The 16,827-nt window shown below is 60.9% G+C and overlaps 1 protein-coding gene and 1 pseudogene across 4 annotated transcripts; one reads left to right on the top strand and one right to left on the bottom strand.

The window, feature by feature from the left end:
• Positions 1 to 530: 530 nt before the first annotated feature.
• Positions 531 to 11,132, top strand: EPN1 (epsin 1). Of its 4 annotated transcripts, none has more exons than XM_061140227.1 (11): positions 531 to 659; positions 3,103 to 3,423; positions 6,345 to 6,594; positions 7,161 to 7,285; positions 7,649 to 7,723; positions 8,155 to 8,238; positions 8,771 to 9,074; positions 9,260 to 9,370; positions 9,472 to 9,558; positions 10,214 to 10,471; positions 10,547 to 11,132. In XM_061140227.1, the coding sequence occupies exons 2-11, from the start codon at positions 3,196 to 3,198 to the stop codon at positions 10,753 to 10,755; spliced, it is 1,731 nt and encodes a 576-aa protein (XP_060996210.1). In that variant the 5' UTR covers positions 531 to 659; positions 3,103 to 3,195; the 3' UTR covers positions 10,756 to 11,132. The 4 variants fall into 4 exon arrangements, with proteins under 4 accessions (XP_060996210.1, XP_060996212.1, XP_060996213.1 ...); XM_061140228.1 differs by lacking the exon at positions 531 to 659 and adding an exon at positions 1,642 to 1,659; XM_061140229.1 differs by lacking the exon at positions 7,649 to 7,723.
• Positions 11,133 to 14,783: 3,651 nt separating this feature from the next.
• LOC133052027 (vomeronasal type-1 receptor 4-like) lies at positions 14,784 to 15,680 on the bottom strand (annotated as a pseudogene).
• Positions 15,681 to 16,827: the final 1,147 nt, after the last annotated feature.

The following is a 16,827-nucleotide window of genomic DNA, read 5'->3' as shown; positions in this document are numbered from 1 at the left end:
GCGTGGCCGGCCGCGCTGGGACGGGCCGGGGCGTGGCCCCGGGGAGCAGGGGACAGTGAACGGGCCCAGCAGACAGCGGGGAGGGCGGTGGGCGGGCAGCCGGCTGGGTTGGTGGGCCCAAGAACTCAGGTCGCCCAAGGCACCGCCGGCGGTGGCGCGTGGCCCGGGGGCCCGGAGCTTGCGCGCGGGGGTGGTCTGGAGACGATGCGTTCCCGACCAGACTCTCCCTGCGCCCCGCCCCTGTGTTGGCTCCCGGCGGCGGCGGAAATGAGGCAAAAGGTTCCCGGCCACAGCGCCCGCGCGCCGGAAATGACGAGAGGTGGGAGGGCGGGGGCTAGGAAGTGGGGATTGCGCAGACTCGCTGTAGGCAGGACGGCCGGGTGGGTCGCGGGGTCACTTCCGCTTCCGGTCCGTCGCCTTCTTCGGTTGCTTCCCGTCCGCTCGGCGGCTCCCCTCCCCCGCCCGGCTCTCCGCGCCCCTCCCGGGCGGCGGGGCGGCGGGGCCGTCGACGTGCGGCCCTCCGTGCATCCGCGCGTGCGTCCGAGCGCGGCTCCGCGTCCGCCGCCCGAGGCCCGGAGCGCGCCCCGTGACACCGAGGCCGAGCGGGGGCAGGGGGCTGCCCGCCATGAGCCCCCGGAGCGCGGCGTGAGCGGCCCGAGGTGAGCGCGCGCGGGCCCGGGGGGTTGGGCGGGCGCGCTCGGGCAGCTCGGAGGCCTTCGCGTGTCTGCGCCCGCCCGGCCTGGACCGCCCGCGGCTGTCCGTCTCTCCGCGTCTGCTTCCCGCGGGCCCCACCTGGGCCTCGCCGGTGCTCGTGTCCGTGTGTGTCTCGGCGTTTCCACAGAGCGCTCGTCCCCGTGTGTCTTTCCCGGTCTTGTTTTTCTGTCACGTCTCGGCGTCGGAGGGTCAGGACTAATGCCCGTGTCTCCGGTCTGTGCCTCTCTCGCCCCCGTCCTCCCGTCATGTTTGTCCCGGTGCTCGTCTCCTCCGGCCCCGAGTCCCTCTCAGCGGGTCTGTCGCTTGGTCTGGGATCTGGCATTCCTCCCAGGTTCATGAGTGAGGCGTGAAGAGCCCGACTCTGCAGTCAGAGGCCCACTTTGTGCAGCCTGTAGTATTTATAAGCTGACCAGACAGTTCCCTAGTCTTTAAAATAGTAGGGCAGCCGTGCCTAATAACGGAGGTGATGCTGCCCCTGTCACTAGCTTGTCCTTAGCTGCTGGGAGCTCTGGTTCCCATTATTACTTGTAGATTTTCTGTTCCACACGGTTAAGGTTTGATATCTGAGTAACTCTTGGAGAATTTTGCCATATCATTTGTCTTTTATTTGATCTAGCAATTTTGTTTGGGTCAGCCAATTGTGAAAAACCTAGTCTCCTTCTTAGCGGTACCTATGAAGTCTTAGTTTTGCTGTGTTGAGTATTTCTTCTAACGCCCTTTAGTATAAACACACTGTGTTAAGATAGCATGTCGTCTTTCGAAAATGTTTTTTTTCTGATAATGAAAATCAGCCAGTGTTATTGAGCTCCTACTATCTGTGGGTCGCAGAGTCGAGTACTTTATGTTCCCATTGTATTTAATCAACAAACTCGGCAGCTGGAAATCCTTTTCTTTATTTCAGAGTTGAGCAAACTGCATCCCAGGGAGGCCAGAATTTGGACCCAGGTTTTGTTGTTCTTTCCCCTTTTCCTTGTCTGATTCTCAGTCCCAGCTGAGCCTCTGTTCGTTTCTGGGCCTCTGCCTTCTCTCCTTGCCTCCCTGCCTCACTCTTGTCTCGCTGCTTTATCTGTCCCTGTCTCTGCCCAGGTTTCTCTGTGCCTTTTTCTCTTCTCTCTCCTTCCCTCCTCTCCTGCTCTGTGTCCGGCTGGGCCTGTCGCTATCCCTAGCCTTTTCCCTCTAACCATTCACAGCCGTCTCCGAGTGCCTGGCTCCCCTGCGCTCTGGGCAGGGACTCAGGTGATAGGAGGTCTCCACAGGAGAGGCTGTGGGCAATGGTCAGAGCCTGCTCTGGGACCCGGCTGCCCCGGGGGTGCCCGGGCCTGGCTTCCTCCCCCTGAGTCATCGGCGAATCCCGCACGGCCTGTGCAGCGGAGCAGAGGCGCAGGCGTGGCCCTGGGCGCGGGCTGCAGAGGGCTTCGTGGATCCCCGTCCCCCTTTTGTTTCTTCTCCGTCGCCTTTCCCTCAGCACAGGTTAAGTTAAAAGGACCTGTTTTGGAGCCTGAGGTGGCCTGGGACAGAGTCTGCGCCGCCTGCCTAGTGCGTGACCTTGGCTGGGCGCTTTAGCTCTGTGACCCATCTCCTCCTGTTAGAACCTGGCGTCTGTGTTAAATGAGATCACACATGTCCCGTGCTCCCCGAGTGCCTGGCACACCGCCGGGGCCCAGCTAGGGGGCTGCACTCTTTATCGCCCCCCCCCTCGGGATGCCGCGTCCCCCTCCCCGGCGGACCCCCTCCTGGCCATCTCCCTTCCTCTGCCCCCTCCCTGTGTGCCCTCATTTCTGCCCCCACCTGCTCTGGAGGTCTCTTCTGCCCGCCCCCCCTTCCTTCCTGCTCCGTTTACTGAGTGGCTCTTCCGGGCCAACTCTTCTGCTGGGAAAAGCCTCGTCTGTCCAGAGCTGTGTGGTTGCTGCCCCCATGAGCTCCGGGGGTGGCCTCAGCCCGAGTCAGACACGCTTAGGAAATCACGAGGACAAGCCCTGGTGTGGGGGTGGGTCAGGCTGGAGGTTCCTGCGGAGCCCAGCGGAGGACAGGAGGAAGAGCGGGGTGGCTGTCTCAGGACCCACCCACGGGGACAGCGTGCGTCCCCACCCCCGGCTTCCCTCTGGGTGTCTAGACTCTGGATCGCAGCCCCATCTTACAGAGGAGAAAACTGAGGCTCTGGAGGTGCAGGCTAGGAAGTGTTGGCTGGGGCGTGCCCCAAGGGCCCTTGGCTCCCCTGTACGCTCTGCCACCCGAGCAGGAAGGTGCTGGGCACAATTGAGGAACTGAGAGACGGCGGGGTGACTCAGGCGGAGCCTCGCCGGCTGCGGCGGGACCCCCGTCCTGTGCTTTGAGGGCCAGGCGGCCGCAGGCCCCACGCCCCGTTTCGAAGGTCCTCTCCACCCGCAGATGCGGTGACCTGCCCGTCGCTGCCGCGCCGCCTCCCCCCTTCCAGTTGCCTGGCTCTGCTCACCCCGAGGCTCGCCCCTGCCCCCTGCCACCATGTCGACCTCCTCGCTGCGGCGCCAGGTGAAGAACATCGTCCACAACTACTCGGAGGCCGAGATCAAGGTGCGGGAGGCCACGAGCAACGACCCCTGGGGCCCGTCCAGCTCACTCATGTCCGAGATCGCCGACCTAACCTACAATGTGGTCGCCTTCTCCGAGATCATGAGCATGATCTGGAAGCGGCTCAACGACCATGGCAAGAACTGGCGGCACGTCTACAAGGTCAGTGTTGGGGGGGGCCCGCCGGGCAAGGGGGGCAGCTGACTGGGGGGCACCCGGAGGTGGGCCCACATTTCTGGAGGAGCTGGAATTCTGTGTCTTTTCAGTGAAGGCAACAAATGTAGCGATTTTAAGAATTTTTAGCTTTGTGTTTTTTTTTCTCCTTGTAGAAGTGAGACCATTGTTTAAGGCTGTGCTGGGCTGTGGTTGCCGTGGCGGGCTTCTCGCTGCAGTGGCTGCTTTTGTCGCGGAGCACGGGCTCGAGGACATTTAGGCTCATGCTTGTGGTGCTCGGGCTTAGTTGCTCGGCAGCATGTGGGATCTTCGTGGACCAGGGATGGAACCATGTCTCCTGCGTTGGCAGCTGGATTCTTATCCCTTGTACCATCAGGGGAGCCCCAAGCCTTGGGAACTTTGAAGAAGCAGCGGGTTCTAGGCTGGTCCGCTCTGAAGGCCTACGTGGGTGCTCCGTGTCCACTTCCGTGTGCCCCAAGTCCAGCCCCCTCTGCAGCTCCTGTCGGCCCTGGGGTCCTCTGAGTGGGGCTCTAGGCAGGGTGGTAGCCCCGGGAGAGTGGGGGTGCGGGACGGCTCTATCTTTGCTGCGGTGGTGCTCACACTGCCATGTCTGATTGCCAGAACTCAGAGCTGTGTGAGAAAGAAGGAGTTTTACTGTAAGTCATTCCTTGCTTTTAAAAAGGAAAACAAGTCTGGGTCTTAGGGATCATTCCCCAGTAGGAGAACTGAGGTTTGTTCCTTAAAAAAAAACAACCACCTTCCCAAGTGTTTAAATTTGGGCTGATAACAGTGGACATGACCGGCTAGCTGCCGGTGGAATTTTGAGTGGCTTGCACCGTCTGCTCTTACACACACGGCGGGGATGGCTGGCTGGGTCGCTTGCCATTTTCCAGAACTGGGATTTCTGGGCCCGTGTTCGTGCCCCAGCCCGGTGCTATGCACACACGCCCCCATCCAGTGCACAGACAGACAGACAGACCCCAGGCTTTGGGGGACGGGAACTCGGCTGCACATGGCCCTCTCCCGTTTCACTTCTGCTCTGGGGGCCTTAGGCCTGGCATCTCAAGGCGGGTCCAGGAGTGGCAGGGCTGGGGCCTGCCTCTGGAGAGTGGGTTCCTGGGCCCAGGAGCGCCGAGGAGTCCTGTCCGTGAACTTTGGCGGTTGAGGGTCTGCTCTGTGTGGGGTGGGCAGAACAGGCGCTGGTCTCGTGGCCTGGAGTCCGTGCTGGCCCAGCCGCCTGGCCCAGGGAGGCTGCAGGGCCCCACAGCGCTGGCTCCCTGCCACGCCCTGCTCGGGTCACTGATTGCCTGAGTCACTTCTTGGGGAGGGACGGGGCCTGGTGACTGGGCTGTGGGTGAGGGCGGCGGAGGCACTTTCTCCAAGGTTGCCCCCACCACCCCCCGCCCGGCGTTGGCGTGCAGGTTTGCAGCGGTGCCCACTAGCTGGAGCTCCAGCCGCACCTGCTGTGAGGGAAGTGCTGTCGGCGTGGGGCCTGGGTGGGGCTGCGCTCAGGACGGGCACCCTGGCTCCCGCCGGGCGAGCTCCTGAGCCCTGCTGGCGCACACCGATGGCCGGACCCGTGGGGCAGCCCGCCGGCCCTCCATGTGCCTGGGGCGGGGATGGGTAGCTCGTCTCCCGGGGACAGTGGCGCCTGAGGTGGTGAGGGCGACTCCCGGGACCGCGGTCACTGGTGCCTGCTTCCTGTGTGGAGGGCGGGGGGTGGCGGCTGCACGGCGCTCACACGTGTCGTTCCCCTGGGGGTTAGGTCGTCCCCGTGTTCACAGACTGCAGACTGCAGTTCCAGAGTGCTCAGAGCCCTGAGATGAGAGTTCTGAGGCTGGCGCCAGGGCTGCTTCTGGACTGGGCTGCGGTGGTCGGTCCAGTGTGCGGGCCGCCCGGAGCATACTGTTGGCGTCCCCCTTCCCTCGGGGACTGCTGTCATGTGTGGCTGTGACCCCGGGAAGCCACTGAACCCCAGGGCACGGCTGGCCCAGGGGTCAGGAGCCTGTGGTCCCCATGCGGGGTGAGGTGTAAACACCTCTGGATGGGTTAAAGGCTAATCTCAGCAATCTGGTAACCGTATCGACACACCCCCGGGAGCCGTGCCAGACCTCGGCTGGGCTCCCGGGAAGGCAGCGGAGACGTGACCCGGGTGAACTCCAGTGTGGCTCGCAGCGTGACCCCAGGGTGGCCCCCCTGCTGACATGGCAGCCCAGGGCGGTGCAGCGGGTCTGGGAGGCCCGGGTGTCACCTGCAGACCGCATGTGCCCTCTGCCCGAGGACCGCGGCCGGGGCCTCCCTCGCTCCTAGAGGCCTTGCCCGAGGTGTGGACTGCGGGCTATTCCCATCTAACTTGTTGGGAAAGAGGTTTGTCCCCATGTTGTAAAATGAGAAGATCCCAAAGGCTGTTTCTTCCCCCTTCTGAGGCTGTGGTCCTCCAGTCATGCCAGGCGGGGGTGGAATCCCTGCCTCAGACGGCACTTGCTAGGCTCTGGGTGTGCACTGGGCACCTGAGTGTAACCTTCCAGGTCCAGCTGCGTGGACTTTTGTCTTCATTTTTTCGAAACGGCAGGTCTGTGCTGCTCAGGAACACCTGTGTGGGCTGCGGGCCAGCCACACCCCCCCCCACCCCCCACCCCCGCCCCGTGCCTTGAGACACACAGAGGTCGCGCCCCACAGTTCGTCCTTGTCATCCAGGGGCTCGGCGTCGCGCCGTCATCACCCACCTCGTTCAGAGCATCTTCGTTCCCCAAGTCCCAGCTCTGGGTTTGCCCCCTTGGATGCTCCTGTGAGCGAGCTGGCACACTCTGTTCTTGGGGCTCGGTTCCTGCTGCCGGGGAGCTGTTCTCCAGGTCCAGCCGGGCACACTGTGCCCCTGGGCCCTGGGTGACGAGGCGATGCCCTTGCAGGCCATGACGCTGATGGAGTACCTCATCAAGACGGGCTCGGAGCGCGTGTCACAGCAGTGCAAGGAGAACATGTATGCCGTGCAGACGCTGAAGGACTTCCAGTACGTGGACCGCGATGGCAAGGACCAGGGCGTGAACGTGCGTGAGAAGGCCAGGCAGCTGGTGGCCCTGCTGCGCGACGAGGACCGGCTGCGGGAGGAGCGCGCCCATGCGCTCAAGACCAAGGAGAAGCTGGCACAGACCGCCACGGGTAAGCGGGGGTCACCCCAGGCTGGCATTGCGGCGAGACACCAGCGGACGGGTGGGGGCTTCTCTGCTGACCGTGGTCAGGGTGGAGCGGTGCAATGCTCAGGGCTGGGGCTGCAGGGCAAGGCTGGTGCTCCCTCTGGTCTTTGCCCCCCGTTTTCTCTTCAGCCTTTGTTCACTCACCCCTGGTGCCTAGAGCAGGGTGGGGGCCAGCCGTGCAGGCTGTCCCCTCCCAGCATCCAGCCCCCGGCCCAGCCCTGGAGACCGAGATGCCAGGTTCCCTAGTGGGAGCAGTCCGGAGCTCTCCAATCCTGGAGAGGGGGAAGGAGGCCATTTATCCCCCAACCGAGAGCAGGAGCTTAGGCTGCTGGCTCGGAGGTCCGCAGGGCCCTGCCCTGCACCAGCTGGCTTCTGCCCAGGCCCTCCTTGCTCCAGTCCTTCTTCCAGGTGGGGCTGCCTCACCGCTCCTCAGCCTCGGAGCCTGCATCCCACTGGGGGCATGGGGCATCTCAGACTCTGTCCTCTGTGGGGTCCCGTCTTCTTGGGGTCTCAGTGGCTGTGTTCCCTCAGCTTCCTCCGCAGCCGTGGGCTCTGGGCCCCCGCCCGAGGCGGAGCAGGCCTGGCCGCAGAGCAGCGGGGAGGAGGAGCTGCAGCTGCAGCTGGCGCTAGCCATGAGCAAGGAGGAGGCCGACCAGGTACCGGTCCAGCGCCGTGGGGTCGCGGGCCGCGGGTCCGAGTCCGTTCTGTTTCCATCTCCACGCCTCACCTCCGCCCCTCCAGCTCTCCCTCTGCGTCCCCCCTCCTCTCTGGAGGACTGGCCCTACCCCAGCTTGTCTCTGCTGTTCTTCACCAGGTCCGTCTGGCTCCGGCTCTGTCTCCCTCCTCGCGTGTTTGGCGTGTTTGCGTGTTCGCTCGCTCTCCCAGCCTCACGGGGCCCCGCCCCTCACGCTCTCCCTCCCCAGCCCCGCCCCCTCACACTCTTTCCTCAGTCCCCGCCCTTCACACTCCGGCCCCGCCCCCTCCCCTGGCCCCGCCCCCTCACGCGCTCTCTCCCCCAGCCCCCGTCCTGCGGCCCCGAGGATGACGCCCAACTCCAGCTGGCCCTTAGTTTGAGCCGCGAGGAGCACGATAAGGTCAGAGCAGCTTCCCCGACCTCCAGGCTCCCCTAAGACCCTCCCTAGGTTCCCACTCTCGCACACTCCCGCTGCAGCTTCTGTGGGACCCAGTGTCAGACCGTGCCCCCCCCCCCCCCCCCCACGTGTGTATCTGCTCTGGGCTGAGGGCGCCCTGCTCGCAGCCTCCAGCACCCCCACCCCACTGGAGGAGACCCCTGCGTCAGGCGCCGTTGCCCCCGGCTGTTCCCGCACAGCACCCTCACTCTGCCCCCGCCCCGCCCCCGTGTCCCTTCACTTCGCACCTTCGTCCACATCCCATGTTAATTTTCAGTCGCCTTGTCTGGGTGTGGGGGTTCTGGGGCCATGCATTTGGGGGTGGGTGGGGGCGCAGTGAGAGTCCAGTCACCCAGAGTTTGACCCCTCCCCGCCTGCCACTCCGGGTGGATCAGGAGGAGCGGATCCGCCGTGGGGATGACCTGCGGCTGCAGATGGCCATAGAGGAGAGCAAGAGAGAGACCGCGGGCCAGGAGGAGGTGAGTGTGGCCCTGGGCCAAAGGTGACCTCAGTGTGCACACGGCTCCCTGCTCCTCGGAGGTCCCTCTGTATCCAGGGGGACGTGGCTCACCTCGGGGACAGCCTGGGATCGGTGTGTGCGTTGCTGTGCTGCCTGGAGCCCATGAACTGGGGCGGGGCAAGGGGCCCTGGGGTGGCTTTGGCATTGGTCCCCAGTCCTTCAGGGCTGGTTGGCGTGGAAGCTCAGCCTCCTGGTGGGCTGCCTCCCTACCTCTTCCCTTCCTGCTCTTGGAGTGTCTTTCTTTTTAGGCCTGGTCTGGGGTCATCTCCACTCCTCTTCCTGTTCTAGGCAGTTCTCTGCACCCCCCGGATCACCTCTCTATCCCCCGGGGTCCCCTCCTCCTTCTGGGTACTTTTCTACCATACCCTGGGTTCCTCAATCGGGGTCTGGGGTTCCCTCCTCCTCCTTCTGGGTACTTTTCTACCCTCTTCCCCCGGGGTGCCCTCTCAGTCCAGGGTCCCCTCACCCCCCCGTTCTCTTTCTTCCTGCAGTCGTCCCTCATGGATCTTGCTGATGTCTTCACGGCCCCAGCTGCTGCTCCTGCCACTGATCCCTGGGGGGCCCCTGTGTCCATGGCTGCCGCCCTCCCCACGGCTGCCCCCGCCTCGGACCCTTGGGGGGGACCTCCTGTCCCTCAGGCTGCTGATCCTTGGGGGGGTCCAGCCCCTACACCGGCCTCTGGGGACCCCTGGAGGCCTGCTGCCCCTGCAGGGCCCCCCGCTGACCCTTGGGGGGGGACCCAGGCCCCTGCGGCTGGAGAAGGACCAGCACCCGACCCCTGGGGGGGGTCTGATGGTGAGAACCCCTGCCTGCGGTGTGCAGCCCCGGGGGTGGGGGACTGGTAGCTGTGGGGCTGGAGGTGGCCTCAGGGATCGGGGAATGGGGGCTAGGTGGGAGGGGCTGGGCCCGCGGCCGCGGGTCACCTGACTTAGGGGGCAGAGGAGAGTGCCAGTGCCTCACACGCCTCCTTCCTGCCCCAGGTGGGGCCCCAGTTAGCGGAACCCCGGCCTCGGATCCCTGGGCACCGGCCCCGGCCTTCTCAGACCCCTGGGGGGGGTCCCCTGCCAAGCCCAGCACCAATGGCACTGCAGGTACTGGAGGGGGACTGGGCAGGGGGGCAGACCCCTGGTGTGTGAGGGGTCCGGTCTCCTGGGTCCCGGGGAAGCTGAGTGCCATCTTGACCCCCGCACAGTGGTGGGGGGCTTTGACACGGAGGCCGACGAGTTCTCTGACTTCGACCGCCTGCGCACGGCCCTGCCGGCTTCTGGGAGCAGCACAGGTGAGCCCCCACCCCGCCCGCGCTGGGCGGCCGTGCTCTCTCACCCGTCTGTGTTCAGAGATGAGCACGTGTCTTTTGATGTGATGGCAGGTTTTGAGGGAAAAGCTGCAAAGGTGGTGCGGGGCGTCCCCTCTTTAGCTCCCCAGGTGCTGCTGGGCCTGTGACCCTGGCAGGGCACCCCGTGTCCCCAGGGCCCCTCTGCAGGCCACGTACCCCTCCTCACCTGCCTGCTGGGGTTTCGGCTCAGGACGAGCGTGGTGCCCGCCGGCCTGGCCTGCGCGCCCGGCTCCTGGGAGACCTCTGTGCGCTGTCCATGTCCGAGCGATGCTCTCTTCGTGGAGGCAGCCCGCCGGGGTCTCCTCCAGCCCCTCTGCAGCTGCTTTTGTGCCTTTTCCCCAACATAGCTGGGGTTCTGGTATCGTTAAAAAAACAAAACAAGGCCCCGCGAAGGGTACTCGGTCCACCTGACCCCGCCTGGCGTTCCCTACGTGTGTCAGCCTCCGAGGAGCTGTCCCTGCCGCTGGGCCTGCCCCCTCTGTGCGCCTGAGGTGGAGGCCTGGTCCCTGGACCACGGCCTGCTGCGGGTGGCTCGGGGCCCCTCTCCCAGGCCCTGCGTCTCGGGGTCTCCCCCTGAGCCCCTCTGCGGTCCCTTCAGGGGAGCTGGAGCTGCTCGCAGGAGAGGTGCCTGCCCGCAGCCCCGGCGCCTTCGACATGAGCGGGGTCGGGGGCTCTCTGGCTGAGGCTGTGGGGAGCCCCCCACCCGCGGCCGCCCCGACGCCCACGCCGCCCACGCGCAAGACGCCCGAGTCTTTCCTGGGCCCCAACGCCGCGCTGGTGGACCTGGACTCGCTGGTGAGCCGGCCGGGCCCCGCAGCGCCCGGGGCCAAGGCCTCCAACCCTTTCCTGCCGAGCGGTGAGTGTGGCTGCCGGGGCGGGGGGCGCGGGGATGGGGGGCAGACCCCTGACTGCCGCGCCCTCCTCCCCGCAGGAGCCCCGGCCACCGGTCCCTCCGTCACCAACCCCTTCCAGCCTGCGCCCCCCGCGACGCTCACCCTGAACCAGCTCCGGATCAGCCCTGTGCCCCCGGTTGCGGGAGCGCCGCCCACGTACATCTCTCCCCTCGGCGGGGGCCCTGGCCTGCCCCCCATGATGCCCCCGGGACCCCCGGCCCCCAACACTAACCCCTTCCTCCTATAATCCAGGGCGGGAGGGGCCTCCCCCCATTCTGCTCCCTGGGAGACCAGTGTTGTGAGTGCATGTGAATCGGGGGACCCTGCCCCCCCCAGCGCCCTTCCCCCTCCTGGGGCCCACTCACACTACAGCCTCTTCCTGTGTCCCCCGCCCGCCTCCCTGAGAGAAACTGGACGCGGCTGGGGAGGGTGCTGGCCGGAGGAGGACCCTTCCCACGGCATTAGAAGGGGGAGGGGCAGCGGGGGCCCCGCCCGTTCCCCTCCCCCAGCTCCTGACTGGCCCTCAATCAGTGTTTGAGCCTCCTCCTCCCCTCACGCACCCCTCGGTGAATCCTCGGTGATGATTTTGGCAACTTCGGGAATAAATGGCAATTCTCACGGGCACGGAGACCCCGTCCCACTCATGGGTTCTGCGGCCCCTTCCCCCAGGGGTCCGGGGCTTGCAGTCCGTCTGCCTCCTGTGGGGTAGGGGGAGCCTCGATTTCTCTGACTCCGGGTGCCATGGGGGTTCTGTGTCGGGGGTGGGAGGGGGCTCCGTGGGTGGTGGGGCTGCAGTCCCCTGGCCATCTGGAAAGCTGACCAGGCCGGAGGTGGGGCATGGACGGTGTTGAGAATGGGGCTGGGCTCGTGGGTTGTTGGTGAGGACTCGGTGTACGCACACACACCTGCCGCCTGGGGCTCGGGGCCCTGGGTCAGGGGATCTGCAGGCCTCCGGGGTCCCCAGAAAACACCTGGGTTACTGGGCTTCGCGGGTATCCCGCCACACTCAAGGGACGAGGTCCCACTGTGGGGTGCACCTGCAGCCGTTCTCTCAACTGGCTCTGGCTTGGGAGCCTTGGGGGACCCATGGGCCGGGTGCCCCGAGATCAGCTGACCCACGTCCTTTCCCAGGAGGTGCCCCCGCTCCGGGTGAGGTCAGGGCACACCTCCAGGGTGCAGGGTGGCCTGCACGGACGCCCGGGCTGCCCCGCTGGACGCCCCCCCTCCAAGGTCTGGGGGACTGGCATGGGAGCCTGGCAGGTCCTCGACCCTAGAGCTATCTCTGTGCGCCCCCGGTGCCGGGACGGACGGAAGAGGGGCCACCCCGCTGCCCCAGGGAGGGTGGAGACCCAGGGAACTTGCTCTGGCCGGTTGAGGTTGGCCGGACGTGTTCTGCGGGGAGCGGGGCGGGGTTCTGGTGAGTATAGTCCGGCGGGACATGCTTCCTGTCCCAGGGCCCCCACATCCTCAGCACGGCCCACACTCACCTGCCCTCCCCTGCACCCCCCCCCCCCACATGCCCTCAACCCCCCCCACGGAGCCCCTTGGCCCCCTCAAACCGTGATGGTAGGACGAAGGTAGGCGTCCCAGAGGCTTTTCACCAAAGCCGCGTTCCTTTTGCCGTCTTGTTCCCTATGAGCGTGTCGTCTTGCCTGTTCTCTGCTCAGTTGTCTAGTCATATCTGACCCTTTGCGACCCCACAGGCTGTAGCCACCAGGCTCTCTGTCCATGGGATTCTCATCCAGGCAAGGATGCTGGAGTGGGTTGCCATGCCTTTCTCTAGGCTATCTTCCTGATCCAGGGATCGAACCTTAATCTCTTGCGTCGCCTGCATTTGCAGACGGATTCTTTACCGCTGAGCCACCAGGAAGGCCCCCTGGGCTAATTCTTTTATTTCTTCCACTTTATTTTACTTTTGTTTGAACACTTAAGAGTTTCCATGAGTACTATTTAACATGTGTTCCTTAAAATACAGCTTTAACTGATGCTTTCCAGCGCAGGAAACTCTAGAGAGGATCACCTGCCCCCGACTCCTCTCTCTGCTCAACCGTTGTCCAACGTCCCCCAGATCTAGTTTCTTCTAAGCCCCCCTCGCAGTGCCTCCCCTAGAGAATTTTGGAGATTGCACTGGCTAGGAACGGTTTGGTGTTGGTTTGTATGTGGTGGGGGGTGCCTACAGACTTCCCTGTAGCTCAGGTAAAAATCTGCCTGTGATGCACGAGGCCAGGGTTTGATCCCTGGGTGGGGAAGATCCTCTGGAGAAGGGAATAGCAACCCACTCCAGTGTTCTTGCCTGGAGAATCCCATAGAGCAGCCTGGCGGGCTACAGTCCAGGGGGTTGCAAAGAGTTGGACACGACTGAGCAACTCACACACAACACACACTCTACAGCAGTTAACCCCACATTGTCAAAGGGGACGAACCGAAGGGGAAGAGCTTCATGACACCACAGCCAGAATCACTTCTGTGTTGCCTCCTGGAGTGTTCCCACTGACCACCTCAAATCTCCGCCACCCCCCCACCCCCGCCTTCAATTGCACAGGCAAACTTAAGACTTACCAGGTGGTACAAGTTGTAAAGAATCCACCTGCCAGTGCAGTAGACACCAGAGATGAAGAACTCCTTGGGTTGGGAAGGTCCCCTGGAGAAGGAAATGGCAACCCCCTCCAGTATTCTTGCCTGGAGAATCCCATGGGCAGAGGAGCCTGGTGGGCTGCAGTCCATGGGAGTCGCAAAGAGTTGGACACAACTGAGCGTCTGAGCACACACAACATACAACTTCAATCATTATAAGGACAAAAAACGATTGTTTAAAAATGTGAATCAAGCTAGGTGCTAAAGATGGATGTGATTAGAGCTCCAGTCAGACCCCCTTTACCTGTAGCGTGCCACACAGCCCCGCCTGTAGCCGCAGACCAACTTGCGGGTCTCTAAAGAACTGCCCCCCACGGACAGCAGCAACCTGACAAACTGCAGACCAGTGGAAAATAACTTGCCAGTCTGACACTGAAAAGGATTCAGTATTCAGAATGTATAAAATACAACCCCCAAATGAACAAAACCAACCCCATACAAAAATGTGCAAGGACTTGAAAAAGGACATTTCTCCAAAGACATAACAAACAGCCAGCAAATATCTGAAAAGCTGCTCAGCATCATTAGCCATTGGGGAAGAGCTGATGAAAACCACAGATACCACCTCACACCTGCTAGGGTGGGTACATTCAAGAAATGGGAAATGGCAAATACTGGAGAAAATAGGGAGAAACTGAAACACTTGTGCATTGCTGGTAGGAATAGGAAATGGAGCAATAGCTGTGGAAACATTTGGTGATTTCTCTAAAGGTTACACACACACATGCCCAGGACACAGCCATGTCTCCCAGGTGTACATGAAACTAAGCTCACACACCCATGTTCACATGGACACTGTTCACAACAGCCAGCAGAGTAGACAGCACAAGTGTCCATCAGTGACTGAGCAGGTTAATGAAATGCGTGTATGTAGAATGGGCTGGATTTCAGCCATAAAATGTGGAAGTTTGATATCAGCCACAAGGCAGAACGACCTTGAGGACATTATGCTTAGGGAGACAAGGCATACACAGAAGGACAAACAGTATTATGACTCTGCATATATTGCATATATGAAGTGCCCCGAACAGGCAGATCCCTAGAGACAGAGCAGAACAGAGAGTCTGGGCTGAGTAGAGAGAAGGGCCAGTGATTGTTTTAATGATACCAAGCGTCTAGGTAGCGGTGATGGCTGCCTGCATTGTGTTGATTGCCACTGCAGTATACACTTGAGGATGGTTAAAGTTGTAAGTATGATGTTAGGCATGTTTAACAACAAGTATAAAAATGGGTAAGTGGTAGATGATAACTAAATACAGCAATCATGGATGGTACAGAAACTGACTCATAGACATTTAACCTTGGACAGCAAGGAGATCAAACCAGTTAGTCCTAAGGAGATCAGTCCTGAATATTCACTGGAAGGACTGATGCTGAAGCTCCAGTACTTTGGCCGCCTGATGCTAAGACCTGACTCATTAGAAAAGACCCTGATGCGGGGAAAGATTGAAGGCAGGAGAAGGGGACGACAGAGGATGAGATGGTTGGATGGCATCACCGACTCAATGGACATGAGTTTGAGCAAACTCCAGGAGATAGTGAAAGGCAAGGAAGGCTGGCATGCTGCAGTCCATCGGGTCTTAAATTAACACTTAGCGACTGAACAACAGCAGCAAACCTTTCAACAGTGATTTCAACAACTCATGAGCAGAACTGAGGAGATCCAGAGTCCCTAAGGATCAAGAGGAAGGGGCTAAAAGTGGGGAAACAAAGCCAGAATAAGAGTGGCCTGCATCAACCACAAAGACCCCGGAAGAACAGTGGTGTAAAAATTGAAAATGGAATTCAGTATGTAAAAGTTGATAAGGGTGACCACCAGCATCAGGATGGTGTGGGCAGCTCTGGTCTCCGTGGGGCATCCGTGGTGCCCAGTGGGGGTGTGAATATGCTGCACCCTCTGGTGGTGTTTGAGCAGGAGAAGCACCATGGAGCCACTGGACCAGACCATGAGGCCAATAAACATGACATCAGAGACGGACCGCAGGAGGACAGGGGCTGCATTGGGACTTGATGAACAGAACCACTTCCCTTGATTGTCAGTATCATTTCCTGTGTCCTGTGGGCCAGTGACTGTCACAGGAACACAGATATTCATTAGGAGACTGAGCACCCAGCAGGTGCAGCAGGAAGGACCAGTGGCCCTGGGGGCCCCTCCTCTGAGCATCGCCCACTCCGCTCTCCTGGGGATGAGAGTGAAGGCCTGACAGGTGCTCAGGACGGGGGTGGAGCACAGGGCGGTGCTGAGAGCCACCCTCTGTGTAATGCACAAACTCACACCCAAGGCCGGGCAGGGGCTTCCTCAAAACAAAAACTGCCACTGTGTGGGGAATGCCAGGGGAGAGAAGAACCAGGAGGTTGGCCAGGGCCAAGTGTGTGAGAATTGCATCTGTGTCTCCTTTTCTGGTCAAGCAAGACCGGAGAGATGCTGTGGAAGGAAAGGATGGCATTACCCAGAGCCCCAACCACCGCCTGTAACAGAGAGATGGCTTTCACAGCCGCCTCCCCTGGGCTTCTCAGGACATCTCTGTGAAAAGACATGGAGAGCACGTCAGAGTGGCCTGGAGTGGGGCTGAGCTGATGATGACATCAGCAGTCTTCTCACAGAACCAATACTGGAGAAGAATTCTTGGTCTTTTCCTCTCCTGAGAAGGGAGACACTGTCATACTCCACAGGAGGAGCTCAACCTGGAGAATATACTCATGACACCACTTACATTTTTCACTATTATTATTTTGTGTTTATTTCTATTTACCTGTATATCCTGATCCTCCACCTGCAGGTAAGATCCATGCACTTAGGAACCAGGTCTGTCCTGTTCAGTAACATGGTTGACCAATAACAGGTGTTAAATAACACATACTGAGTATATGAATATGTTACAGGACACAGACACAAGGATGTACTCCACATCCCTTAGAATTCATGGTCTTTCCACCTATGATAAGGATTTATGAACTTAGGACAATGAAAGAAAAAATGGAAAAATTTCGTTGAGCTAATAAGATGGTCTAATTTTAACAGAGTGTGCAAGTGAGTTATAGCAAGTTCCCATTTCATCAGACTTACTGGACACTAAATAACTTAAAAAAATGAGTCTTCAGGTTTCCAGGTTCTCACTCAAGGAGCTCATTCAAGTCTTCACTGCATGCTAACAAGAATGAATAGGATGAAAATTCTTGCATCATGAAGAGAGGAGAGAAAACATGGGCACCACTGCCTCCAGGACTGGAGAGAAGGACAGTGACTAGTGGGGCTCGAGGTTCTGGAACAGAGACTCATGATGGAGACACCTTGGGAACCAGGCCTGCTGGGGCGGGAAATGCTGCAACATAACTGATGGGGAGAAAACTCCCTTTGTGCTTTCAGTGGGGAATGGAGGAAGAAACCATTTTCAAATACACCAGAGTGTGGGGTTCTTACCGAGGTCTGCCTTCAGGAGAGACTAACTGGAGCCTGAACTGCTGGGGTCTTCTCAGAGCCTGACTCACCTGGGAAGGGAAATACCCAGCATCCAGCCCAATCTAGCCTTGCTGTCGCATCCAAGGGGGAGAAAAACCTGGAGAAACAGGAGGCTCACAGTCCAGAGGCACAGGTTCACGGGCAGACTGAGACCTCATCATAGGCGGTGGATGCTCCCTCTTCCCCACCTCACCACCACATTCTAAAGGTTTATTAACGGTTCCT

Source organism: Dama dama, chromosome 4 (assembly GCF_033118175.1).
Source record: "Dama dama isolate Ldn47 chromosome 4, ASM3311817v1, whole genome shotgun sequence".
NCBI lineage: Eukaryota > Metazoa > Chordata > Mammalia > Artiodactyla > Cervidae > Dama > Dama dama.
Note: the sequence above shows the minus strand (reverse complement) of the source record. Positions and strands in the feature narration are given on the sequence as shown.